General features: G+C 45.5%; 4 protein-coding genes and 1 long non-coding RNA gene across 9 annotated transcripts; 3 read left to right on the top strand and 2 right to left on the bottom strand.

Annotated features, from left to right (window-relative positions):
* Nucleotides 1-347: 347 nt before the first annotated feature.
* On the top strand, nt 348-4547 carry LOC105915069. Of its 4 annotated transcripts, XR_002677553.1 has the most exons (7): nt 348-1137; nt 1398-1478; nt 1801-1842; nt 2414-2525; nt 2951-3104; nt 3651-4141; nt 4223-4547. It is a non-coding gene; the product is annotated as an uncharacterized LOC105915069 (long non-coding RNA). The 4 variants fall into 4 exon arrangements; XR_002677554.1 differs by lacking the exon at nt 1801-1842; XR_001164856.2 differs by having other exon boundaries at nt 1398-1842.
* LOC101777885 (putative clathrin assembly protein At5g57200) lies at nt 3697-7308 on the bottom strand. The gene is made up of 15 exons (XM_004951678.3): nt 7228-7308; nt 6813-6882; nt 6610-6707; nt 6364-6502; nt 6147-6274; nt 5965-6057; nt 5823-5873; nt 5661-5726; nt 5483-5548; nt 5294-5374; nt 5041-5112; nt 4686-4844; nt 4506-4584; nt 4267-4385; nt 3697-4116 (listed from the first exon to the last, which is right to left on the bottom strand). The coding sequence occupies exons 1-15, from the start codon at nt 7306-7308 to the stop codon at nt 3697-3699; spliced, it is 1722 nt and encodes a 573-aa protein (XP_004951735.1).
* A 336-nt stretch (nt 7309-7644) lies between these two features.
* On the top strand, nt 7645-11159 carry LOC101776784 (probable small nuclear ribonucleoprotein F). 2 transcript variants are annotated; one of them, XM_004951676.3, is made up of 5 exons: nt 7645-7781; nt 10081-10168; nt 10270-10307; nt 10439-10503; nt 10843-11159. In XM_004951676.3, exons 1-5 carry the CDS (start codon nt 7776-7778, stop codon nt 10904-10906), a joined length of 261 nt encoding a protein of 86 aa, XP_004951733.1. In that variant the 5' UTR covers nt 7645-7775; the 3' UTR covers nt 10907-11159. The 2 variants fall into 2 exon arrangements, with proteins under 2 accessions (XP_004951733.1, XP_022681353.1); XM_022825618.1 differs by lacking the exon at nt 7645-7781 and adding an exon at nt 8648-8823.
* Nucleotides 11160-11514: 355 nt separating this feature from the next.
* LOC101775975 lies at nt 11515-13377 on the top strand. Its single transcript, XM_004951675.3, has 2 exons — nt 11515-11932; nt 13122-13377. The coding sequence occupies exon 1, from the start codon at nt 11619-11621 to the stop codon at nt 11895-11897; it is 279 nt and encodes a 92-aa protein (XP_004951732.1). The 5' UTR covers nt 11515-11618; the 3' UTR covers nt 11898-11932; nt 13122-13377.
* A 444-nt stretch (nt 13378-13821) lies between these two features.
* LOC101775562 (proline-rich protein PRCC) lies at nt 13822-17604 on the bottom strand. Its single transcript, XM_004951674.3, has 2 exons — nt 16193-17604; nt 13822-14205 (listed from the first exon to the last, which is right to left on the bottom strand). The coding sequence occupies exons 1-2, from the start codon at nt 17489-17491 to the stop codon at nt 14044-14046; spliced, it is 1461 nt and encodes a 486-aa protein (XP_004951731.1). The 5' UTR covers nt 17492-17604; the 3' UTR covers nt 13822-14043.
* Between the last annotated feature and the right edge of the window lie 349 nt (nt 17605-17953).

Here is a 17953-nt window from a genome sequence, read left to right as displayed (position 1 = left end):
ATGAGTGTTCCGTTAACTGATGCAGTTTTATCAGCTTGATTAAAAGCTACTGGACTTTGCTCTCCTTCCCGCACTCCACGACGAAAGTGGACGCGTGGCGATCAGCCGCGAGTCCTGGTTGTTTTTCAAAAAAAGTTCCTTAGCTTTTCTAGGAATCACAACTCAGCCTAGCTCGTCCAGAACGCACACTAATTGCGTTCATATTTTTTTTCAAATAAGCCCTCAAACTAAACTTTATTTCGACACGAAGGAGGAAAAATTCGATAATACTGTCGTATTTGCAAAGAACCCCCCGCCAGGCAGTTTTTCGTAAAACCCCCCGCACCCCGAACGCTAGCTCCCTCACTTCCTCCCAGCCGCCCTCTCGCTCTCCCTCTCTCCTCCTCCCCGCCGCCGCCCTCTCTCTCCTGTGTCTCGTGATGCGGCCACCGCTGATTTCTCTCTCCTTCTCGGTTCTTGCTTGCAGGGGTTCCAGGGAGGGCGGGCAGCTGGGCATGGGCGGGAATGAGGAGAAGGCCCATACGGCCCACATCCCAGCCGCGATCCAAATTCTCGGTGGCTACCCTGTGCTCTCGGCGAGCTCGGACGGCCGCGGCAGCAGCGACCCGTCGGCGCCGGCGACCTACTGCCTCCGCCCCGCGGCCTCATCTCCCTCAACTACCGCCCCTCTGCCTGAGCCCAATCTCGCATCGCCCCCGACCAGCTCGCTAGCCATGGACGCCGGCGGCGGCGGCAGCGGCAGCGGCCAGCTCTTCTCCGTTGACCCCTTGGAGCGCCAGGCCGCGCGGGGCCACGGCGTCGTCACCTCCATGGCCGCCGGCAGCGACGTCATCGTCCTCGGCACCTCCCGCGGCTGGCTCGTCCGCCACGACTACACCTTCGAGGACGCCCACAGCAAGTCTTCCCACCCCACTTCCCCTTGGCTCCTTCCCCTTTCTCAAGGCGTCGTGTCACCTCCCTCGCTGCTTTCCTCTCCTCCTCGTGTAGATCTCGACGGTGTAAAGATCTACAGTTGATGAATGAGAATATGGAGGTTCTTCAAAGCCTGAAACTGGTGTCTACGGAAAATGAGAATAGCAACAAGGGCGATTCAGTCCTGTTCATAGTATGTGAATAAATTGAAGCTTCAAAGTGCAGGTGAGCAAATTGTACATTTCTGTATGATGTGATTACATGTGTCTGATGGAAACTAAGAACCATAGATTTTGCTGCTACCATTATCACACGGTCACTGAAGACCGTGGTAACTGTTTCTCTTTAATTTGTTCTTGGCTTAGTTACATGCTTTAATTTCCAAGTAAAACTGTAAAAGGATGAACTGATGTACACTTTCATTCGTTTCACTGCATGGAACTTGACTGCTTGAATAACAGTTTTCTACTTTTTTCCGTAAGCAGCCTTTTCTTAAGCAAGAAATGGAGCTTTCCTTGGTAGGGCTCCAAAGTGCTGAGAAAACATCACTTGTGAATGCCATTGATGTAAGTATCACGCATTCTTTTGGTACCACTGATATACTGGATACATTTTCCCATGGATAAACATGTATTTTAGCGAGGATAAGATCCCTAAGGATTCAATATGAGAAAGGTAACAAAAGGAAATATCACAATAAAATTGTGGGATCCTGGAGGCCAGCCACAATTTTGGCTGAGGCCTCATTTTGGCGCAGAAAATTTCTCAATTGATGTGTAAATTGAACTGTTTCATGTGAACTTTGAACTGATGGTTTATTCTTAAACTAAATTAACTGACAGTCATATCCTCTCTGAATTTTCTTTCAACTGTGGCTATCACTCGAAGTTGACAAGGATGCTTGAGACTGCACACTACTGTGAGCTTGTGGTACTAATTACTTTTATCACACACCATCATGTGCTAATGTTCACACTTTCAACTGGTTTTTGTGTACTTAATTTGACATGTATCCATGGTTGAAATAAGATTAACGAAAAATGGTATTTTGCAACAAGCTTTGTGACATGGGAATTTCCGGGTTTATGCATCAACAGATCACTCATTTAGCTGCTTCACATACCAATTCAGGTGCTCTTTGAAATGTGCTTCCAAAAATATGTCTCCCATTATTAGTGTTAGGAAACTAATTATCACATTTATAATGCCTTTTTCACCTGTTGTATGTTGATGATGCTGACTGGGATGCTCCTGTTCAATGGAGATCATGATTATAGCCCAGTGATCCTGTTGTCACATTCAGCAACTCATGCTTTTGAGAACCTCTATGCTTTTGATCGGACGTCCTGAGAGTTCCTGTCAAATGATCAATTTCCAATGGATGTTCTCCTACATTCTTTCTTGAGGCCTCTAATTTGAGATTGGAACTCAAGCTTGTTACGCCACACCAGCTACTGAGTTGAGTCTGCTAATAGTGGATAATTCTTTTTGCTTATGTCAGGTGGAGAGCAGTGAAATAGATGATCTGCCATTGTTGCCTCCAAGCTTGCTATCCCACAGCTTCACAGAAAGGTGTTTGCTGCTGCTGAGTGGGGCTTCAAGTTATTGCAGAGGTATGTTCACCTTCCCTGCTTGATACAACCTTCTTTTCTCTGGATTTGGTGGAGAGCAGTGAAATAGATGAATGTTTGATAGGTGGTGATGGATTTGGTTTGGTTAGTCCTTTGTGCTGTTTGAATAATGTGTAAGCTGAATAATAGCTTTTTCTTTTTGCTGAATGAGACACAGTGTTAACCCAATCATCAGTCTCTGGTTTTAGTTTTTGTTCGCTGTTACCCTATTTTCTATCGGGGGTTCAGGACATAACGTTAAAACAAATTGAGTTTACCTCCGGTATCCTGAAGTTATCAAATAAAGGAATACCTTATGTTATTGACATTTGTTTTGCAATCATTTAAATATTTGTGAGGTACAGTTAGTGCTTATTGGTGCCTTTGTTGGGTATTCACTAACATATTACTGCGCCTTTTTGGCCTAGGTCATTGCTGGAGCATGTTGCAGCAGGGGATCACGCTAACCTTTTTACAATTCAAGATTCCAATTATGATCCTCATCTTTTCTGAATAATTGTTATTGTAACCTGCAGAAGTTGCTTTCTCTGGATGACGATCAGGAAGATTCAGATGATCTTTGTAAGTTTCATGAACTTTGCTGCTTACACTTTCTACTGATGCTTCTCTGTGTGTTTCCTGATAGCAAATTTCATTATTATCAGTTTTAGGTGACCAAAAGCATTCTTCCAAGACTGTAGAAGTGCTGACATGATTTTTGGATCAATTCGCATGAATGAAAGCTTCAGAAACACCTTTGTTAGGACAAAAAGGAAACAAACATGGAATTTATTTCCATTTTTTATTCATTTGTGCCAGAACTAGGTGAAATCATAGCGAGGGATTGTATACTTACTGCTGTTGAGATGTCTGTTCATCAAACGTTGATAACTATAGGAACCTATCTATTTACCTTTTTGACAATAAAGGGTGAAGAATGTTCTAGTTTCCTGTATGGCAGCATGGTTTCAGTATAAGCTGAACTTGTTCCTGCAAAACTATTCAGTATAGTAAATAAAACACTATAGCATTGGTACTAATCATGTTATATTCCAAAAATGTGGATATCGCACAAGAAAGCGTTAATATACAACATCTTCACTCAGCAAAGAACCTCATGCTGTACAGGTTTGCTGATCTACTCAACTGAGAATGATCAGAAGTAGCAACCAGATCAGAGAAGACTTGAGTTGCTATGTTTTCCAGGAGCAGCCACTGCTACAAGGTCACTGAAAGGATCACCAAACGGATTTGGAGCTCCGGAGGGAGGCGCAGCGTACTGATATTGGTGGTGGTACATGGTCGGTGTTGGCATCGCCATGATCTGTTGCTGCTGCTGAAAATGCTGATGCTGCTGTGGCTGGAAATACTGCTGTTGTGCCTGGTAGTAATGTTGCTGCTGCTGGGTCATCAGTGCCAACTGCACATTAGATGGTGGTGCGAAGCTACTGGACATGGCAAACGGGTCACTGGCATTGGCTTCGAAAGGGTTAGCTGCGCCAAGGCTACCAGTGTAGGTCACGCTGGCGATCTGCTTCCTCCTCGCTTCGTCCTCGTAGAGGCTGTCGAGTAACAGCTTGTCAAAGCCTCCAGCCTGTTCATCAGATGCGGCTTTATATGTAAGTGGTTTATCTCTGGGTTACTCTTAATTTGCAGTAGTGATGACTCATGAGCAATGTCTCTGAATTTTGCCCCAAAAGGTGGATATCTGAAAAGCAGGTTATGGAGTAAGGATTGCACATACCAAGTTAGTCTTAACTGGTTGGCTTGTATGGGTGCTTGGAGCAGTGACCAGTGCCAACTCCCACCCAGATGAATTGACGTCGAACAGATTTTGAGATGCTGACCCCTTGTTTTGGTCATCTACATGCAAGACCAGAGCAACTGATGACATTTCCTTCTCATTGCATCACTTAATATCATCTGGACAGTTTGGTATTCAACGTTTCAACAATAGCACTTGTAAAATTGTGATATATATACCTGGAGCTACAATTGCAAGTGCCAATGCATTGCTTTCTTCCAGTTCTGTAACCAAAGGGTTCACCTCTGCATCCAGGTTCTGCATACATTGCAGACCCAAGAACGTAAAGGGGTTCAGAAAAACATATGCTAGATTTATTTTTAGCAGAAACGAATCAGGTGAAAGACTAGGAAGAATACTAATAGATCTCCAGTTGTTTGCTGTGGTTGGGGTTCTGGTTCAGGCTCAGGTTGAGGCTCTGGTTCTTGTTCAGGCTCTTCTTTCTCCTCTTCTGCTGGCTTTTCGGGTTCCTCTGGAGCTTGTTGGTCATAAGTCAGAAGCTTTGGCTCCTCACTCTCCTGCTTTGGAAATATCAAGAGTCACTAAACACAACAGTACAACAGAGCTGTTCCAGTACTAGGTTCTCAAAAAGTTAGATAGACTCAAACATGTCGGTGACTCCAAACATGGTGGGACCCACATGTCGGTGCCTCAAAGATAGAGACCTCAAAGTTGGAGGATCTCGTTCCAAAAGTTGAGAAGTTCTTCACTCACCACACTCTTGATTGAGGGGCGGGGTGCTTCTCTGATGTACTCTTCCATTGTTGCAAGGAATGATGGGGGTGGCTGCACAACAGTCGTGATGAGTACATATTAGAATTTGGTCATCATAACAGTCTGGCATTTCATTGGGTCTAAGCCTGTCCACTGATATTTCTGCTATTCCGTGCCGATTGAGACTTTTTGGTGTTGTAAGCCTCGTAACTGCTATGAATCAAGATGGCAAGATGCAGAGACAGTAACTAACCTGCCTGAGAGTAGGAAACTGGAATGTCCTGGCCAGCTCAAGTTGTTTGCAGAAGTCATAGAAATCAGCAAGGTTTTCTGCCTGCGAATTTTGATAAATCTCAATACGATTTTCTTCTGACAAGCAATTGGTAAGCTTGCTAAGCTTCAATTCAGTACAACAAAAATGCAGCTACAAAAATTGAGGCACCTGCAAGCCAGCTCGTTTGTAAACAGCAAGAGCTTTGATAGCATCAAACTTTGGCATATCGAAGAACTGCACCCGATAGGTTGGAGTAAGAAAAGTATGAACATGATTCAGCAACAGAGAAAACCATGAAAAAAAAAATAGAGAAACCATGGTTCATGTGGTAGAATTTCTACTTCACCATATCAACAAGATTGATGATGCCATCATTAATAGCACAATAGATCTTAAAGCTCTCCTTCACAACCTAATAAATGCAGGAAGACCATAAAATATCTGACAACAAAAATATCTTGCAAAATGGGAAGAACCTATGCAAGAAATGAAAATGCTTGCAGCTTACCAGGGCTAGTGCATACTGAATAAGGTAATTCGAGCAGGCAGCACCTTCAGGCTACAGTGGTGAAAACAAGGATGCAACTAGTGAACGGCATGCATTCAACAAGCTTACAACTTACAAGAGCTAGAACTTGGGCGTATCAAACCTGAACTCCAACAACCCTGAAAAGCAGCTGCTGCAGTGCAGGCAACTGCTCCAAAAGATCTGGGCAAGGTAGGGTCCTGGTTTTACTATGTCCCTGTATTGTCAGGATCACAGAACGCAATCATGACACAAGCTCTATATTGTTAAACTGACAAATATCGAATTCGAGAGAGACAAAATTACCTTGCTAGAACACTGGGGTGATCTCATGAGACGCTCAGTTTCGATGTCGTATTTGAGAACCCTAAAGCACTCGAGCCGTTCCTCCAGGAAGAGCGCATAAGTGCGAACCCACGCGGAGCAATCCCAGGCTGTCACACAGAAAACAAAACAGATAAAATTGTGGCATCATTTAACAGGACATACTGAATTAGAGATTCCCCTGATGTTCAGCACTGACCTAATTGGCTCGAGTCATCCTTGAAATTTGCTATATGCAAAATGTTTCCCCTGTATGTGTAGGCCAGGAACTCCTCTTTGAATGTGGGATCACCTTCTCTCAGAAGCCTATGTACCACTATCAATGTCTTCAATGCAACCTGTAAGATGCTATAAAATATTATTATAATTAAGAAAAATGAAAAATGAATTCTACACATGGTGATTGTAGAGGAGGGATTAAAGAAAAAGGAGGAATAACACCCACTATCCAGTTCTTTGTCTTGGACAATCTTCTTGACAGTGCATATATGCAGTACGTGACGTCTGCACGAGGGCGATTTGCTGAGGTTGCGAAGAATATTTCTGCGGTACGAAATGGAATTATAAGGATGCTACAGAAATTGGGGCGTGGGAATAGATTGGCAGATTCAAGGTAGAAGATGGAGAAGGAACATGATGACTACTCACTTCTGACGTGCCGTTCCTTGGGAGGGCATTCAACATGGTTGGTTGCCTTCACAATTGCAATATCCAATTCCTTTTCTCAGACAAACAAAGAACATCAAACAGCTGATGAGATTGAACCATCAAAGAGAACGTTCACGCCAGTTACAGGTAAATCAGAGGCGAATTCAGAATCCACACAATTCTCCATTGAAAATAACCGCAAATTGAAAATTCCAATCGAGTTTACATTTTACACAAATTAGACAATCAAGGATAAGATAACCCATGAAAATAAACGAGCCGAAATTCCCCATCCTGATCATCATTTCTACATTGCCTCAGGTGAGAATTGAGAAAAAAGAAAGGGGGAGCAAAGAAAACGCATCAATGTTTCCTGGTCGTGACCATTCCGTTCGCCGCCATCACCATTGCTCACCTTGAAGTCGCTGTTGACCTTGGCGAGGCCGACCTTGGTGGAGTCCTTGAGGGCGCCGTAGGCCTTGCGCCACGACCCCATCGAGGCCGTGATCACCCAACCCACAATGCGCCCTCTTCCTCTCTCTCTCTCACCTCGCCTCCTCCCTCCCTTCCAATTGCCAAGGCCACCCCGCCGCCACGCCCCCCCTGCTTCACCATGTCCTTCCCACCACACATGCCTCTCACTAATTTTAGCCTGCGGTCGGTGCTCCATTGCCGCCATTTGCATCTGCCCGGTATGCGCGGGAGGAGGACGATAGACCGCCATCCATCCTCTCTGCCAGGTGGGCCGTCACGTGCACCTGCTGGCCCAATGAACTAAGGCCCGTGAAGGAAGATGCTAAGCTGGTGAAGGCCCAGCCCACGAAGCTTTCTGCTCCCTAAAACCCCGCTTCTGCTTTCCCCTAACCGACCGCCGCGCTAGCTACTCGACGCCTCGCCCCCTCACCGCCTCCGTCGCCCTCGCCTCGACCTCGCGCCCGCGGCGGCCGCTGCTCGTCTGCTCCGATGGCGGTAAGAGTAACTCCATCCCACCACTCATCCCACTCCCTCCCTACCCGGGCCGATCTAGAGAGGGGAGTATCGGAGAGAGAGAGGAGCGCTAGCTTGCGGCCCCACAAAGCAGCTGCCGCGGCATCTCTGTAGCTCGGTGCCGGCGAAGCTGCGCCGCGCCGTTGCCCCATGCGCCGGCCCATACGTCGGAGGAGGGGGAGGCTTGCTGCTCCAGGGTCACATACGCGGGCGGCGGGCGGCGGGAGAGGGGATCTGGGGATGGGAGGTGCCTCGGTGGCCGCGGACCGCCTGCTGCCTGCGTTCCCAGCCACCAGCGTCGTGCGCACGGCCTGCCACCTTCCTGTGCTCCCGCTGCGATACAGCTGCCAGAGACAGCAAGAAAAACTGAAGAGTAAGGGTGCGTTATTCTCTGCTGATTCTAGCAGGAGCTCTGTCAAACAGTTTTTCAGAGAAGTGATTCTCTGCTGATTCTGTAAAGTGATTTTCTAAAATGAACTAAGAGGCTGGGAGCGGAAAAAACTAGCTTTTCCTGATTCTGTGAAGTGATTCTCCATCCTAATTTTAAGAGTTTATACTAGAGAATCAAAGAGAAAGTGAGAATCACTTTCAGTCGCGGAATCACTTCTCTCAGAGAATCAGCTCCCATAGAGAATTAGAATCAGATGGAGCTCTACCAAACGCACCTAATATGGAGAGGGGGGGGGGGAGGGGGTATTGATTCATCTTTTTACGGAAGCAATGCAATTCCTTCTTGCATAGCTTCAATTTTGCAGCCCATTCTTCTTTACGTAGCTTCAGTTTTGCAGGGATTTCTCCATATTACTGATCTCTTTATATTACTTATTCCTCAATTTTGCAGCAATGATCTAGAATTTGATGAGATCATATGCTCATGGTAGTTACTTTACATGAATGTAAAATATTGGAGGGTTCAATATAAGAGGGCAAGTATGAGGGGTTTGTTGGAGATCATTGTGAAGTAGGAGAGAGAAATTGGATGAGAGACTCTCATTCGGGTGGAATAGGAGGCCAAAATTAGGAGGTGGGTTGGAGTTGCTCTAAGCTCCCTTACTTTCCCTGGCTCACTCTCGATCCCTCTTTCTAGGCAGTTTGCATACTAGATCTGTTCGCACTTCTGATTAGTCGTCGTGTGATTTGGCGTCGTCGACTATTGTCTACCTGGCTAGTTTGTGTTTCATGCACCCGTTAGTCTAGAGTTGAGACACCTAGGTTGAATTCCTGGAAGATAGATACTAGATAGGTCATAAGTGAGGTCTATGGTTTGGGATACTTGAAGCAATCAGCTGTGGAATCTGGGTGTGGGGGAATTGTTAAAGAGTAATTTGATGGTGCACCAGAGTATAGGCATCAGGAGTTCAGAGATTACGAAGGGATGCCACTTTTCACCTGGATCTAGTAATCCTGGAATGCCCTCATGTTTGGAACTCACTGGGATAGATTGACTTCCCTCGCTTGAATTGGGGTTCCTTTTTCTCTAACATGGTTTCCGTACTTTTTTTCGCATTGCCAATATCCTGGGTTGAGTTCTGGATGGATTTTTTTTCCTGTTTTGCCTCACCACTGTACTGTTGTATCCATATAGCCGATGCACCTGCTAAGTTGAGCCTAGTCCTTTCACCTTTGCCAGTACCATGGTAGTCTCGTATCACGTTTGCAATTGTTTCTGCTAGCTTAGTCCAAAGGTGCATCCATATTTGTCTGTAAGTGTGCACATACACAGTTGATTACTGTTCTGTACTACTTCAGTTAATGAATTTAATTGTGATTTAACATCAGGTGAAAACTGAAAAGCATCTATTCTTAATGAGCTAGGCAGGGTGTATGCTGCTAGGCTCAATTCCAAGTCTTGTAGCTGCAGAATAAATTTGAAAAACACTAAGATAATCATCTAGATAAGCAGATAATTGCATCTGATTTATTGTTGACCTGTTTATATATCTTTGCCATGATAGTTGAGTTTTGGTGGATGATTAGTCTGATATTAATTAAGGCTGAGCCATTGGGATTGTCTTGCAGGCCTAAGATCTTATTAATGCACCAGACTGATGTGGTGCCTTGCAGTATGGTATCATGGTTTCATTACCATTTCATAATGGAAATATGTCATTTAGTTGACCCATGGAATTCACTAATGAACTAAAGAAGTCCAAAGAATGCAATGAGAGTTATATATATATATATATATATATATATATATATATATATATATATATATTTGCCTGTCACAATAACGCATGACATTCTGGTACACTTACTAATGGATTCTTGCTTTGTGCAGACTGTGCCAGTTAACCCAAAACCTTTCTTGAACAACCTGACAGGGAAGCCTGTAATTGTCAAACTCAAGTGGGGTATGGAGTACAAAGGTATTCAGTTTGTTTCAGTTTTCAACTGTTACAATTTATTATTTTCTAGATACTGTGCCTACCCTTAACCATACTTATAAGCCTTTATTTTACATTCTCAGGATATCTTGTTTCTGTGGATTCTTATATGAACCTTCAGGTACGAATTTGACAGTTTGGCTATTTTACTATTAGATCTACCAGCAGTTCTTTTTTACAAAAATAGCCCATTATCTATTGAATATGAAGCGACCTACAAAATTCATTACTACTTTTCTCTACTGCGTGCAGCTTGCTAACACAGAGGAGTACATTGATGGGCAATTCTCTGGAAACCTGGGAGAGATTTTGATCAGGTAGACTTTTTTGATCCTTTGCTTCGAGCATGTGCCAAGTACTGTTGCCATGTAAATCAAGATAACCCAGGAAAAGCTTGCATGCTGTCATCCCTAATCTGACTATACTAAGGGTAGTATGGATCTGCAGAAGTTACATTTCAAGGAAAGCTAGGGGTCCTTAAAAAACATATTGTCTTTGAACTTTTTAGAACTGGGGTGTTGGGTCAAATAGTTGGGAATCTGGGATGCATCTTCATGTCCAGTCTTTTGCTTCTGGTATTTGATCAAACTAAGCTCTTTCGCATTGCATATTCAGTTGGCTCTCGTATGATTCATTTATGCTTGTTCAATCTACAGGTGCAACAATGTTATGTACCTCCGAGGTGTTCCAGAGGATGCGGAGATAGAGGATGCGGAGTGAGAAGACTTGAAGCATGTTTAGATTGATTGATGTAATATGATTCTGACGTGTGCTTGGGTGCGCTGGTCACAACCTATTCTGCCAAATCCTAGCTTTGAACTTAGTGAGTGGTGAAGCATGTCAGTCTACTTTCTGTCATTCTGCTGAATGTTTGAACTGAAAGCTAGGACTAGAGATGTTATTCAAACTTCTTTCAGTTAAGAGTATTGCTGTCATTCTGCTGAATGTGAGAATTACCAGATTTTTTAACCAATTGCTCTTCTGCCTGCCAAATGAAATTATCTGAATGTGAGCTTACGTGATGGGTGCGACATCATCCCTAGCCAAATCAACCTATATTTTTTATGCGATGCTATCATTGGATCAGTTGACATTTGCATGTTGCAGTTCGTAGCAAACTATCTACAGACTACTGTCGTCGCTCCAGCACAGAGAGAGACGCGTTGCCGCCATCTGCATCTGCCCGATAGGCGCGGGAGGACGACGTCACCATCTGCCTGGTGGGCCTCACGTGCACCTAGTGGCCCGTTGAGGCCCATACTTCCTCTCAAACACACAAACACACACACGGCAGGCAAGAGTCAACAGCGGCCCAGTTCGGCCCAACAACCTCCGCTCCCATTTGCCGAACAAATTCCCCTTCCCCTTCCTCTCCCCACTCCACCCACCCACACGCCGACGAGCAAACCCTAGCGAGAGGGAGAGATCGGCCATGGCGCTGCGAGCCCTGTACAACGAGATCCGGGGCATGAAGGTCCGGGAGGTGCCGGCGTACCTGAAGCCGCGGCTCACCTGGGAGAACGTCAAGAAGAGCGCCGACCAGGCCGTCGACCGCTACATCGAGAAGTACATCGAGACGAGCAAGCCGGACCCGCTCTTCCACGTCTGCTTCGGCGGGATGGCCTTCTCCTACCTCGTCGCGCTGCCCTGGGAGCGGGCCCACCTCGCCCACCTCGAGGAGATGGAGAGGACCGGCGGGAAGCACCACTAGATCCACCGCCCCCGTCCGTCGCCGGCCACACCGAGGTGAGTCCGCGGTTCCCCGTCTCGTCCTGTCCGATCTGATCCGATCCAGTCCTGTCTGACGAACGTGGGTTTCCGACCGGCTTGCTGGTGGACGAGTTCAACGTTGTAGATTTTGGCGCGTTTGGTAGGTGCGGAGCAATGTCGGCTGTAGATCGGGGTCTTTGTGGTGATTAGTATTGCTTGTGGTGTCTTGTTATAGCGATGATTGTTTGCCTGTATTTGTGCTGACTGGTTGAAATGTGAAATGGGACAATGCCCCTTTTATCTAGAAATTTTGAGCTACCCTAATGCGTCCACTGTTTTGCCTGCTAGGGGTACTGAGATTTAGTTGATGAATGCAGATACAAGTTTAAATTGGGATCCTTTTGGATTACATGGAACTATTCGCTTGCGATTACATCTTTCCTTGATCGTGGTGTTGTCTTTTTTTTGCCATTTATATAGTCTGTAATTGTTCAGGAAACTCAGCCATCTGATTGCCTCATCACATCACATCAATGAAGTCCTACTTAATATGCCTTAATTTACAAAGCTTAATCCTTAATTCACTTCAAGGTTTACCATTCAGTAGATTGTATTTGCATATGTATTGTGCTCTATTGGGGATGTAAGTTAACTAGGTCTAATCGTCTTACTGAGTATATTGGTGTGCTGGGTTAACGATGGAAGATATTCTCTTGAAATAGTTAAATTGAAATTACTAAACTCGTTTACTGCCATTTGAACTGGAAAACAGTTCTTTTGCAGAATTGCTGGTTCGCTTCCAACCAAGTGAGAAAATGAATCTGTATACGTCATAACCAAAATTCTTTTGAACTCGTTTAGTGATAGCCTGATAGACCATAAAGCTTAGTGTGGGTTATGAAAGAAGCTAGCTTGTAGCTGAAAATGCTGCTCCACTGTGTACTTGAAATGTCTTGGATCCATTGCTAAACATTATTTTGAAAATACTTAAGAGATTGCTAAACATGATTTAGAAAGTACTTCAGAGATTAGTGCGAGGTCATTTTTTTAGTTAAACTTAGAGAAGGATCTGACTATGGTGATGCAAAAATGTGTTCAGGCTTTGGCAAGATATGGTATTTGCTGTGATTGTATGTGCCTGTTACTAGTTCACCACTTGATTTTTGATTTTAGGTTTAGCTACCTTTCCAATTATTAGTGACACCCTTGTTTCTATGTGTTTCAGGACTGGTGGCTTTTCTGGGGTCCATTCTGGATAATGGCTTATATTTTCTTCTACTGATGAGCTTCTGGAGTCATGTTCATTTGGTGCTTTATTTTGTACTCAGACAGCAAGAAACTGTCCAGCTTATCGTTATGTTCCTCAGCATTGTCATAAGCAACTTCAAACTGAGAAGTGCATGCATTGTGATTAAAAACGTTTTCAGTAATTGAGTACAAGTCTGTTTCGAAATACATACTCTAGTAATTTTTTGATGCATCGCTGGACAATTGTGGTGTCTATTCGTCTCCCCACAGTTGCGATATGTGCATTTGATTGCTGTTGCATAATATTCTTATGTTCACTTTGTGCAGTGTATGCATTTGAAGGCGATATGTAAACAATTTGATGTGATGATTCAAATACACTGCCTTAATCTGCCGAGCCAAATGAGCCTCGATATGAAGAAAAATGTGCAATCACTATTGAGCAAGATAAGGAGGCACGCGCTTGGGCGATTTGCTGGTGCAAAATTAGCGCCTTTATTGCCTTTGGGCTCTCTTTTTTTCTTTCACACAATCCACTAAGCCTTTGGGCTCTCTTTTTTTCTTTCACACAATCCAGAGGACATGTAATCCGTTTTATCTTTGTATAAATGGAATAAGCACTGTCCCTTGCTTATTCGTTCAAAAGAAAATTATAGATGCCAAAACGCAACCTCAGCAAAAATAAATTCAAGCGGTTTATATACAGTAGCTGATAAGTGTATGCTTCAAATTCATGCCAACATCACAAATTCACAAAGCAAGCTGGGCAACACAAATACCGACTGATCATTTAACTATTTGTTCTTCATTGGGGTTATATCATCCGTAACTCTTACAACAAAAATTCACAAACATTTCAATTCTGCCACTTCCTGAAATTTTCTTACATGCTCACAATTTCACCAGCCATATTTTGCTTGAGTTTCTGCTTTCGTAAGAATGCCCTTCGAGCGCCTCTCCGCAAGCTCCATCTCCTTTGACTTCATGTCAAAGTACAGAGAACCAATCTGGTGCTTCCTTTTGTGCAACTTGGATGGTTTTCCTTTCGCAGATGGGGCAGGCTGTTCACAAGGTAGAAATCTTGGGTAAGGACCAAAACTACATTGATGTGTGCAAAAGTTGAATGAAAGTGTTTTTTTAAGTAAATTCACCAGCGGTCCTTGAACTTGTCCCGAGTTCTCATCCCGGTCCCGGTACTCTCAAAATGCACATAGCAGTCCTTAAACTTGTCCCGAGCTCTCATTTCAGTCCTAGTACTCTCGAAATGCACATAACAGTCCCTAAACTTGTCCCGAGCTCTCATCCACTACAACTTTGCGTTGGATTTGAACTTGATTTCAAATCCTCATGAATTTTTTATCAATTTTGAATGGGATTCGAACTTGGTTTCAATTCCTCATGAATTTCGGATCGATTTTGAGTGGGATTTGAACTTTTAGGATTTTAATCCCACTCAAATTGATCCAAAGTTCATGAGTATTTGAAACCAAGTTTGAATCAAATTCAAAATTGATCAAAAATTTATGATAATTTTAAATCAAGTTCAAATCCCACTTAAAGTTTTAGTGGATAAGAGCTCAAGACAGGTTTATGGACCTCGATGAGAACTTGAGACAAGTTTATGGACTGTTATGTGCATACCGGGACTAGGATGAGAGCTTGGGACAAGTTTAAGGATCAGGATGAGAGCTCGGGACTAAGTTTAAGGACCTTCATGGGCATTTTGAGAGTACCGGGACCGGGATGAGAACTCGGGACAAGTTCAAGGACCGCCAGTGAAATTTACTCTTTTTTTTCATGCAAAAAAACACTAATGAAGTTAGTCATTCAGTAAAACAAGCCTACTGTTGTACTAGGGAATGCTGGATCCAAAAAAGAAACATGGTTCTCATTGGGAAACCATGTGATCCTACAGGCCCTGTGAGTACATGCATATGTTTCCCCAAGTACCATATTACTGAAACTGGAACCCTATGACAATACATGCTGACCCTCTATTCCACACTAGAGTAGGCAACCAAGCCCATTCCTTTCGCTACATCGACTAACCTTTGCCCATGTACCAACTCAAAGAAAATCAACTGTATACTGTATGGCCTACACCTAGTTGTGTCTTTATGCATCATCAGTTCCTCCATGTATCCAGGAAAACTATATCAGAATCATTAGATTTGAGTAACATATACTTGGTTACACTCGTTAAAAAAAATACTTGGTTACACGCAGTCAGATCTACAAGGAATTTCAGTGCTACACCCTTTGAGAATTGCACATATCAAAATTCACATAGCAAGATTGGATTCCAGCTGGTTAGCCCTACGATTGCTTCAAAATTTGTGCAAATCCATACAAATAGAAGAGGCATAGCATCAAATCATCACTGGCTTCGTTTTCCTTTTGTGATAATGTGGCTTACTTAAGCATAAAGCTGTGTTGTCAGTTAAAAAAAAACATATAGGCCACAAATAGAAACATCTTCTGTCTGTAATTCTATTTGAACCATAATCAAGCTAAACAAACATAACTATTTACATGACACATTTTCTAAAACGAAGTGTGTGAATTGACTGCTCACTTATTTAAATCATTTAAGTATAGCAGAGATTTCTACTTAGGAACTGCCACCAAACAATTGGTAATATCTACAGCCTAACAGAGATTTCTAGTAATCAAGTATTGTCACTCGCTTCCTGATGAACTAAAATTGCAATGGAAAAAAAAAACATCGCATGTCTCTACCTATTTTTAAAGAATCGTTGCTTGGCAGCAAAGCACCAGACCCGTTATTGCTTCTGAGCATGAGGCATAAATACTATTGTGTGATTGTGTTGGTGTCCTTTTAAGCATGGAGCCAAATGATATGGAGTAGCTATAGTGTTCAGGTGTTTGACCAATGAGCATAGTGCAAATAATCTGGCCTTTTCATCCCATTCTATCTACTCGATTTGGTACTAAGCTAGCAAAACTGTTCAAGCATAATAATAAGCTAATAACACAAAGTGCTCAACAAAAGTAGTACAAAGTTAGCATTGGGCGATGGATCTGTACCTGATAACTAGGACCAAAGGCCAGTCCAGTAAGCTTGGACGTATCCTGCTTAGGTCGATTCTTCATCAGCTCTGCCTGATCTACCTCTAAAATCTGCGCTGGCATATCATTCCTGCCTCTCTTCCCGCCAATCCTACCCATCTCCGGTGGCAATACTGGTTCTTGCGTTGGTGCTGCCACCTCATGGACATACCCTCCAGTATAATCTACTCCATATGGCGCTGCCGCAACATACTCGTATCCACCACCATGCTCCCCTCCGTGTGAATGAACATACCCACCACTTTGCTCTCCTCCAGATGCAGCATACTGTGCTCCAGCCACATAATTTGGATTGGCACTAGGATCCCAGCCATAATTCGCACCATATTGAGCATAGTAGTTTGGATCCCACGCATAGGCTTCATATCCACTGGTGCTCCCGGCTGCTGCATAATAGCCTTGCTGTTGCTGCTCTCCAGCTGCAGCTTCGAGACCCTGCTGTTCTTCTTGCCCCTCCTCCAGCTGCTCCGGCACAGGCATGTCCTCCTCACTGCCACTATCCTCTGAATCGTCGTCATCCGAAGCGACATCAGGCTTCTCAGGCGCTCCAGTGTTGGCAATGGAGCCTGAAGGCACGGGCGCGCCGAGATTCGACCTCTCCGGCGCAGCCGTATCGATAGCCGACCTCCTGGCGCCGGCGCCCAAGCCGGAGCCGAGCCCAAGCGAGTGCTTAGGTGGGGGGAGGAACGAGGACACGGGCCCCGAGCCAGCAGACACGGGCGGCAAGCGCGCCTCGGCGGCGCTGGCGCGGCGCTTCTTGGCGTCGTCCTCCTCGTCGTCGGAGCTGTCGCCCGTGGGCTGCCGGATCGGCTGCGGGCGGTACTGGACGACGCGCTTAGGTTTTCCGGTGGAGGACTTCGGGGCCGGGATTGAGGAGAAGGTCGGGACGGCGGCGGGGACGGGGGCGGGGGTGGATTTGGGCGCCGGGAGGGAGGAGAAGAGAGCCGCGGACTTGGGCTGCGGGAGCGAGGAGAAGATTCCGCCGCCAGCGGAGGAGGAGGTGGGGGGCTTCCCGGCGGCCTCACCGTCCCGGGTCGCGCTGGGGGCAGGGGCAGATTTGGGCGGCGGGAGGGAGGAGAAGAGAGCAGCGGACTTGGGCTGCGGTAGCGAGGAGAAGATTCCGCCGCCGCCACCGGAGGAGGCGGTGGGGGGCTTGGCGCCGGCCTCCCCGCCCCGGGCCGCGGCGGGGGCAGGGGCAGGTGGGGCCTCGTCGGCTTCGTCGTCGGAAGAGGCGTAGCTGGCGAGGAGCGAGTCCATGGCGGAGCTGGGGTGGCGGCTGACGGTGATAGCTCGCCGGGGAAGGGAGGGAAAGGGGATGACGGCGTCGACGAAGGGGAGTCGGGGTCGGGTACGAACGGGGGCACGAGGCCGAGTCGTCGGCGTATCCGTCTGGTGGGGGTGGGCCGGTGGGGGTGGGCTCTGGGCGGAGCCGCCGCGGAGGCGCGGAGGGAGGTGGGTGCTCTCGTGGGCCGGATGCTGATTTACGGGCTCTTTAAATGAGTTTTTTTATCATTGGTGGGCTTCTGGGCCTTTCCACTAACAGGCCTAGATAGGCTGGGCGGAGCCGCCGCGGAGGGAGGTGGGTGCTCTCGTGGGCCGGATGCTAATTTACGGGCTCTTTAAATGAGTTTTTTTATCGTTGGTGGGCTTCTGGGCCTTTCCACTAACAGGCCTAGATAGGCTAGCTCGTCGTCAGCTCCGGGATGAATTAGCGAAGAC

This window comes from Setaria italica, chromosome I (assembly GCF_000263155.2).
Source record: "Setaria italica strain Yugu1 chromosome I, Setaria_italica_v2.0, whole genome shotgun sequence".
NCBI classification, from domain to species: Eukaryota; Viridiplantae; Streptophyta; class Magnoliopsida; order Poales; family Poaceae; genus Setaria; species Setaria italica.
Note: the sequence above shows the minus strand (reverse complement) of the source record. Positions and strands in the feature narration are given on the sequence as shown.

Coding starts and splice junctions, on each gene's coding strand:
- LOC101777885 (XM_004951678.3), bottom strand. CDS start 7,308: ATGGGGTCGTGGCGCAAGGCCTACGGCGCCCTCAAGGACTCCACCAAG. Junction 6,275..6,363: donor GGATGACTCGAGCCAATTAG/GTCAGTGCTGAA, acceptor TCTGTGTGACAG/CCTGGGATTGCTCCGCGTGG. Junction 4,585..4,685: donor AAACAACTGGAGATCTATTA/GTATTCTTCCTA, acceptor CAATGTATGCAG/AACCTGGATGCAGAGGTGAA.
- LOC101776784 (XM_004951676.3), top strand. Junction 10,169..10,269: donor GTGGGGTATGGAGTACAAAG/GTATTCAGTTTG, acceptor TTACATTCTCAG/GATATCTTGTTTCTGTGGAT. Junction 10,308..10,438: donor ATTCTTATATGAACCTTCAG/GTACGAATTTGA, acceptor TACTGCGTGCAG/CTTGCTAACACAGAGGAGTA.
- LOC101775975 (XM_004951675.3), top strand. CDS start 11,619: ATGGCGCTGCGAGCCCTGTACAACGAGATCCGGGGCATGAAGGTCCGG.
- LOC101775562 (XM_004951674.3), bottom strand. CDS start 17,491: ATGGACTCGCTCCTCGCCAGCTACGCCTCTTCCGACGACGAAGCCGAC. Junction 14,206..16,192: donor CCTTTGGTCCTAGTTATCAG/GTACAGATCCAT, acceptor CCTTGTGAACAG/CCTGCCCCATCTGCGAAAGG.